Source organism: Bos indicus x Bos taurus, chromosome 14 (assembly GCF_003369695.1).
Source record: "Bos indicus x Bos taurus breed Angus x Brahman F1 hybrid chromosome 14, Bos_hybrid_MaternalHap_v2.0, whole genome shotgun sequence".
Classification (NCBI taxonomy): Eukaryota; Metazoa; Chordata; class Mammalia; order Artiodactyla; family Bovidae; genus Bos; species Bos indicus x Bos taurus.
In genome coordinates, this window is record NC_040089.1 from 81082038 (window position 1) to 81090833 (window position 8796).

Below are 8796 nucleotides of genomic sequence, written 5' to 3' on the forward strand. Positions count from 1 at the left end.
GCAATAAAAATTGCTTGGACAGTTTTTGAAGAGCAAACGTTTTATGATCTAAAATACTCAGCACATAACTGTCATGGTTAGATGAGACACGTTGTCATGGTTACATGAAGGGTCTGCTGAAACGGTTATATGGTCAGAGACTACTAGTTGTATAGGCCCAGTAGTAGATGACGATGAAGGGTTTTTTGTTGTTGTGTCTTTTTTTTTTCCTGCTTAGCATCACAAACCCCTCCTCTTGTCTAGAAAATTGAAAGCATTTGTGAGTCTATGGATTGAAGTCCAAAAAGCCTGATACTTTTCCTTATTTCTGGCAGCCCTCAAGCATATGGCCTAAGTTGGGTCAGTTGAACTATCTTTGTCCTTAGCTGTGAACTAGGGTAGTGTTACAAGGAAGGAGGAAGAATTCCGAGTTAGTCCCAGTGGCCTTCCGTCACCCGATTGGGTCAGAGTCCAGGTGCCCAGCAGCAGTGGTCCACTATTGGCCGTGCGTACGGCTATATGCTTTCTCTAGGTTGCCAAGCTATCGGGTTACCACCCAGGAAATTGTTTTTCTACCTAAGGACACGGCAGACAGTTTCAGTTTTTGCCTCACTGATAGGATCACTATTGAGAGTTGTGGGAAAACTTACTGGCCTAAGGTTGCTGCACGGCCGGGTTGTGGGCTCCGCAGTTTCCTAAGTAATGACAAAGAGCCACCAGGACCACGCTCCAGGAGGGAAGAATCGGCTGGCTTGGTTACTGTGGTGTACCCTGCTCCTGGCCCAGGCCCCCAGCACGTGCGTTTAGTAAATTTTTATTTGATTTTGACCTGAATGAATAAAATAATAGTACTCAACTTTAGGCCTCCTCAACATCTATTTAAATTTTTGGATCCTGTCTGCTTTTAGCATAGAAGGGAACAGAACTCAAAGACGATGACACTAAGGTGTTAAATTCAGGTAAATAGGAGGCTGTTTTTCCAGTGGCAGAAATGAGGAAAGGGGTGGGGTTGGGCGGGAAGGAGCTAGGTTTCGACGGTGATAAACTGAACCTGTTAAATGCTGTGTCTTTTATGTTTCATAACTGGGTTAAACCGGTTGTGTCACTCCTTGGACAGCTCTGCACTTGTTTGAATAGTACAACAGTCCCTCCTACTGAACTTTGATCCGGCAGAAACAACTGTTAACTAACAACTTCAGACCATCACTGGAACACCTGTACGAAGAATGTTCTTCAGTTTAGCTTTGCATACGTGATTTCTTTTAAACTTTTAAAATGATTAGAAAACTTTTTATTATCCTGCTTTTGTCATCTGTGACTCTTGGAGAAGCCAGGAAATCCTTTCTCAGTTTCCTGAACATAGAAAAGACTGAAGTGCTGTTTATCACAAAGACGGAAGAAACTGTGGTTGTAAGGTCAAGTTACAGAGATAAACAGCCAAACTCCAGCTACCTCCGTGTGCAACTGGAAGATGATAAAATGCTCCAAGTGGTGAATGTGACCAAGACCTTATCGGATGTGACCAACTTTACCATACACCTGGTGACGGGTGGAGACGGAGAGACAAATCTGACCGTTCAGCTGTGGGATTCAGAAGGTAGGCGCGAAAGGCTCATTGAAGAGATAAAGAATGTCCGAGTCAGAGTGCTCAGACAGAGACAAGACAGTCCTTTCCAGGCATCAAACCTCATCAACAGAAACATCCTAATGCTGTTTCTGCCAATGATACTGTTAAATAAATGTGCGTTTGGTTGCAAGATTGAGTTCCAGGTGTTTGAAACAGTGTGGAAGAGACCTTTGCCGGTAGTTCTTGGGGCGGTTATACAGTTTTTTCTTATGCCGTTTTGTGGATTCCTTCTGACGCAGATTTTGGCCTTGCCTGAGGCCCAGGCGTTTGGATTTATAGTCACCTGTACGTGCCCAGGTGGGGGTGGGGGCTACCTCTTTGCTCTGCTTCTAGAAGGAGATGTCACTTTGGCCATTCTGATGACTTGCACGTCAACGTTTCTGGCCCTGGTCACGATGCCTACCAATTCTTACATATACAGTAGAATCTTAGGGTTATCGGGTACATTGCATATTCCTATTTCTAAAATTATGTCAACCCTCCTTTTCATCCTCGCACCAATGTCAGTGGGAATAGTCATCAAGCATAGACTACCTGACAAAGCAAAGTTCTTGGAGAGGATCATTAGGCCTCTGAGTTTTATTTTAATGTTTATAGGGATTTATGTGACTTTCAGCATGGGATTGGTGTTCCTGAAAACAGTGAACCTAGGCGTGCTTCTGTTGGGTGTCTTAGTTCCTGCTTTGGGGTTGTTGTTTGGGTACTTTTTTGCTAAAATTTCTATGCTGCCTCTTCCTGTTTGTAAAACTGTTGCTATTGAAGGTGGGGTACTGAATAGTTTCTTAGCCCTTGCCATTATTCAGCTTTCCTTTTCACAGTCTGATGCAGACTTAGCATCTGTGGCTCCGTTTACAGTGGCCATGTGTTCTGGATGTGAAATGTTATTGATCCTTCTGTTCTACAAGGCTAAGAAAAGATGTATCCTTAACATAGAAGAAAAAAGAATGAAAAATCCCCCAGTCTAACGGTTAAAGCTTTCCTGAATTTTCCTACTCTGAATGAGATACTGTGGGAGATGCAAAGAATATCCAAGATGATTCCTGCTCTCAACTCACTTATGCTCTGATTGAAAACTTGACATTAGGGGAGAAATACAGTCATATGTGCCTAACACCCAATGGACAGTCCAGACTGTTAAATGTGCAGGAATTCAGAAGGAGACTACTATAGCATTGGATTGGAATATAATACTTTATTATGATATATCCCAAGTATTTACAGGAGGGCTGCCCTTCCACAATAGGCATTTGGTAACCTCTCACACAGTGAAGGGACATGTAAATTCCTATTGAAATCAGTCCATCTTAAATGCAGCGCCTCTGGTCTCCTCGGTGTCCCTCCCGTCATCTCCACCGTTTGCCTTGGGGCACAGGGTCCTCTCTCCCCACTCTTCTCCCTTCTTCCCTCCTCTTTCCTTCATTGCAGTAGCTGTTTCCTACAGACCGTCTCCTGTAAAAGCTCTCTAGCGGTCTCCTCTCCATTCCCAGTCTCGCTTTTGTTCTGCCCTAGATTGCTGCCTCCCTAAACCTTTCTTCCCCAGCTTTTGGCCCGTCTACTCTCCAATCACTGGCAGATTAATGTTCCTAAAACTTAACTTTGATCATGCGCTTTCCCTGCTGCAAAGCCGTGTCACCTCTTGAATAAAGTCTGTATTCCTAGTGAGGCATTTCCTACTCTGCTGACTTTAGCTTTCCGGTTTTATCTCCTCTCCCACTTTTTACACGCAGGCTTTGTTCCAATCAGCAGATAACTGGGTCACTCATGACTGTGCCCTTTGTTCACATCGTCCCTGCAACCTGAGGGGCCCACAGCATCTCTGTCTAAACTCGGACCACTCTCACAGACCTGGCTCAAACACAAGCTTTAACTAATCCCTGCTAGCTACCGGGAATTGAAATTTCCTCTAAATTCTCATCAGTTTTTTACATTCATAGTATTTAGCCAGTCTGGCTTGCATTACAGTTCTTTGTGTTGCTATTGTATCCTCCTTATCTTGCTATAAGTCTTTGAACATGTATTTTATAAACATGTAAACAATGCAATATAATAAGTTTATATAATAGCATAAACAGTATAATATAAACAGAATATGCTAATGCAAATAATATTTATTTTGATACTTTATATAATGTCTAGTACGTTTCCTATGTGCTTATTCAAATAAAGTGTTGAAGCACAGACTAGGGCCTAAATGAATAGTATGCTTGTTTTTATACTAACATTGAGTTTTTAAAGGCAATTTTTAGTATCTAGTTTCAGTTTTCACTTTTTTCCAAAGAGAGTGTGAGCATCAAGAAAGAAAAATATCACTCTTAAATAAATCTGCTTCCCACATTTCACAGGCCTGTAGTTGTAGGCAAAGTACTTAATCACTCTGTAGTACCATGTTTTCACCTAAAAAATGGAGATGATAGTGTAAACGCCATCAAATTGTCATAGGAGTTAACTGAGATCTTATGGACAGTATACTTAGAACAGGGTACATGCTCCTCAAGTGTTAGCTGCTATAATTATTTTACCACACTTCAAACTTTTGACCCTGGTGTACCTACTATTGTTTTGAAATACCAATCTGATAACTTTAGTATGGAAGCTAAAACTTTGAACATTTTCCTATCAGTGTCATTCACCATCTGACTTAGAGTATTCGGGAACTTTTGTTCAGTTTGCCAACTGACAAGACAACCATAGTTTGTTTTGGGTTTTTTTTCGTATTTTACCAGATCCAGTATTTGAATACCAAGATTTATCAAAGCCCTGGTTTGGCATGGTTGGTGGATGGTTATTATTCATTTTATAAAATGATAATTGCCTACATGAAACACTTTACTGTTGACTCCATTAAAACAGAAATCTCCACTTAGGACATTAAATTATAATTAAGCTTGCATACATTTGACTTTTGCACATTTTCATGAACATATTTTACTGATAGGGAGATAAGAAATTGCCTTTCCAGTTGTACTTTATCCTTTACCTTGCAGAGAAACAAGACATTTCTCTGCAGTTCAGTTTTCAAATTTGTAAAAGGAAGAGATTCAGTTGAAATTTAAGATATTGCTCAACTCCTACGCCTGTAATTCTGGCATGAAACTCCGGGTCATTGACACCATAGATGGTGATGGATTCAGGTTGACGGTAATAACCACCCACAGCAGCTGCTTTCTACTGGAGGCAAAAACCAAAAGAGGAGTTTCTTGAAGGCAGAGACCACATATTATTCTTTGAATTCCCTGTAGTTTTTAACCAATGGCTTTAATCAAGTTGGTGCTCAGAAAACATTGAGTTAATTAATCATTAATGTCTGTAAAAGTCAATATCATATACTTAGGGGCCAGGTTATGCCTGGGTCTTCATTCCCAGCTGTATCACCAGCTGGGTGACATTGGTCAAGTTACTTAATCTCTCTGTGCCTAAATTGATGTGGAAAGTGGGGATAATGATAATACATACCTAATGGTATTTTCATGAGGAGTAAATGAGTTAACATTAGTAAGATCCTCAGAATAATGCCTAACACACAGTAAACTCTAATTATTATGGTTACTCTATGCATGTTTGATCTTGCACCTAAAAGCAGACAAATGTGTGTGAATGGAACTTGAAATGTATTTCATTTATCTTACAGATGTATCAGGGAAAGACTGAAATTTTACATGAGACAGTTTGTCTAATTTAGATGGGGATGAAGTTATTCAGGCCACTTACTTGTTCTTTAAGAAGGAGAGACATAAAGCAGTCTACCTAATTGTTTGAGTTCAGACCAACAACTTGTCCAGCAATAATCAGTATCAAGGCTGCAGAGAACGAAGAGCTTTATTTGAGGTTTTAAGACTGCAGTTCAAGAGACACAGGTTTGGGTAAGCCTGAAAGAGTATCATAGGGGAGAAAGAGAGTCAGGAGCTTATACAGGTGAAAGTTACAAGGATGTTCGCGAATTTTGAGTAACCTTGAGTCAAGAAAGGAAATAATTGTCCTTAAGGGACAGGCTGTTGTGAGTCATTTTAGGTTAAGGGCTCAATAATCTCTTGAGTTTCTGGAACACTGGGTAGATGTTCTGGGTGCATGTGTTAAGATATTAAGGTGTATTTGGGCTGAGACGTAAATCACACTTCCTCGATAGCATCCTGCCTACCAGCTCCATCTTGATTTTCTTTTCACACATTTCACACAGCCGTAATTAGTTAGACAAACGATCCAAGGGTAAAGGGGTAAGTCATGTTTAAAAAAAGTTTCATCCCAGTCTTTAATAGAGATGATTCTATGATATATATTGATATATATATATATTTTGCAACTAAAACTGTCAGCAATTTCAGCATATGTTATGTCAAAACATGAAACCTTGTGAGGTATCCTGAAGATTCCACTCATGAAGACCCCCATTTTGTGTGTATAAATTCTTGTCATTTTTAATCAAAGTCCACTAAACAATTATTAATTAAGAAAATCTTGGTATGTAGACTCAGATTCTGTGTGTGTGTGTGTGTGTGTGAGAGAGAGAGAGAGAGAGAGAGAGAGAAAGGAGATTCCATTTAAAAGAAATCCACTCCAGAGACTAAATAGAGTTAGCAAGATACCCAGGACTGCCGGGGGAGGAATCACGATGAAGGTCACTCTTTATCACACAAATACAATGCAGCTGGACGCCCATCACTCAGGCAGGTGACCACGGAGCACTCTGCTTGACAAAGGCCGTCCTTCCCAGCACCTCTCCATGAACACTCAGGTCTCAGCAAGTGTCATCGGTACTGCATCTCACCTCTCCTCCAGGTTCTCATGGATGGAAGTCAGCTAGTAGGAAAAGGTATCAACAGCCCCTAAGAGGGATCTCCTTAGGGAAACCTGGAGTGGTGACCTGGACACCATGCCAGGGAGCATATTCTATCCTGAGGCAGTGGAAGCTGAGCCCTCTATAACCCCCAAGCACTCTGGCATAGTACACAATCGAGGGTTGGGAACAAAACCTGCAGGCGCGACTGTAACTTTAAAAATTACCCCTTTGGGAAGCGAAGAGCAACGCACCAGGCACCAGTCTCCGCAGCCATCTGAACCGCTCAGCACTGGACAGAAGCCTTGTGGATAGCGGGCAACCAGTGTGCAACACCGCCAAAACCAGATCTGAGCACTAGACCTCTCTGTGCACTAGAGGACTCTTCATTTCACTTTTGGTCAGGCATCTGAAAGCAGAACAGCTTCCTTGGACTGAGAAATTTCCAAGTTACTTGAAGACAATGGTAAACTAGCAGCTGAGGCCACTAGAAAAAGGCTGCACTTTCTGCTCATTTGAGGTAGAGAGCTTGAAATAGTTTTTAATTTGAAGGAGTGAGATAGTCCATCCATCTTATTTCAGTACTTATTCCAGTACTCTGATTTTAGCAGCTTTGCCAAAGCAGTGGGACTGTGTTTATTTAAATGAGATTTAAAGAGGACTCATCACATTTCTGCAAATGCCTGGAAAATTTTATTTGGTTAAAACCCAACACTTGTCATCACATAGTTGGCAAGATTATTATTTTAAGATAACTGACAATGAAGAACCAAAAATCTAATTTCTGAAGTTTTTTTTCCATCAAGAAAACAAAAGCAACTTTTATTAGACAAATCAAGGTTGTCAAATCAGATACAGCATCATTCTTTCAAAGGAGACAACGTTCTGGCTCTTTGTGAGATTTGAGAATTGGTCCCACGCTTCATGTCATTTACCTTTGAGAATTCTCATTTGCAATACATTGGTGACAATATCCCATCTTCTGCTCAAGCTAAGAGAAGAAATCACTGCAAATACAAAAAGCCAAATAACCTGCTTCCTTGATCCTGTTGTGACATCTTATATCTGTGCCATTTGCATTATAATGGTATATGATGCCAGATGTGTTATTTCAAGAAGAGGAAACATCTGAAGGACTGTAGACTAGTCCTTGAGCCTCATGTGATGCAACCTCATCATGCCAACACTCCACATTCCCTGAGTGTGGACTTTGGAGTCAGTGTTTTCTATGCTTTGCTCTTGCTGTACGACTTGAGGATAAATAAACACCCTGAGCCTCAGTTTCCTCATCCATATGATGCAGCTGATTATATCTTCTCATGGAACTGTTGCAACATTCAAGTAAAATAATGCATGTGAAAAAACAAGTGCCTGAAGCATGGTAAGTCCTCAGTAAATGGTAAGTAACCAAAATAATTCTTAATAGGGGCAGTTGGTTCTGGCCAACAAATACCTATCTGTCTATCAACTATCTATTAATCATGGGTTAACGATAGTGTTTATTGTTCAGAAGAAAGAAAACTTGCCTCTAGGAAACCTTCTAAGTTCTTCTGGCTGGACTAAGAATTACATTGACGTGAAAGTTGCTCAGTCATGTCTGGCTCTTTGCAACCAGGCCAGAATACTGGAGTGGGTAGCCTTTCCCTTCTCCAGGGGATCTTCCCAACCCAGGGATTGAACCCAGGTCTCCTGCATTGCAGGTGGATTCTTTACCAGCAGAGCCATCAGGGAAGCCCTAAAATGATGTGAGACAGAGGTAACAGGAGAAAATCAAATTTAATTTTATACTTACGAGAATTCCACAAACATAAGAGGGCCAGAGACCCCACATGCAGGAGAGGGTCAGAGGCAGAAAAGTAAAATGAGGACTATATACCATCCTAAAGGAGGTCAGTCCTGGGTGTTCATTGGAAGGACTGATGCTGAAGCGGAAATTCCAATACTTTGGCCACCTGATGTGAAGAAATGACTCATTTGAAAAGACCCTAATGCTGGGAAAGATTGAAGGTGAGAGGAGAAGGGCATGACAGGATGAGATGGTTGTGGCATCACCAACTCAATGGACATGCATTTGGGTAAGCTCTGGGAGTTGGTGATGGACAGGGAGGCCTGGCATGCTGAGGTTCATGGGGTCGCAAAGAATCAAGACACCACTGAACGACTGAACTGAACTGATACACCATCCTGAGCTAAGGAATGGGATGGGTCCTGGGAGCTTCCAAGGATAGGCGAATGATAAGAAGAAAAGCAGATGTTTGGTAATTAGATATTTGCCCTACCATATAGATGGGCCCTTTAGATAAAGTATATCTCCAGTAATAAACTGTTTTCTGAGAAAACCCCCCAATTTAAATTCTTCTAGGTAGTTAAGGGAGGGACAGTAATTTCTCTTGCATTCACCAGGTCTCAGTTGCCTTTA

At 41.3% G+C, this 8796-nt stretch overlaps 1 protein-coding gene across 1 annotated transcript; it reads left to right on the forward strand.

Moving 5' to 3' along the window:
* Positions 1 to 22: 22 nt before the first annotated feature.
* On the forward strand, positions 23 to 3798 carry SLC10A5 (solute carrier family 10 member 5). The gene has a single exon (XM_027561664.1). It carries the CDS (start codon positions 1255 to 1257, stop codon positions 2569 to 2571), a length of 1317 nt encoding a protein of 438 aa, XP_027417465.1. The 5' UTR covers positions 23 to 1254; the 3' UTR covers positions 2572 to 3798.
* The last annotated feature ends 4998 nt before the right edge of the window (positions 3799 to 8796 follow it).

Excerpts from the sequence above, each read along its gene's own strand:
- SLC10A5 (XM_027561664.1), top strand. The coding sequence starts at position 1,255 with ATGATTAGAAAACTTTTTATTATCCTGCTTTTGTCATCTGTGACTCTT.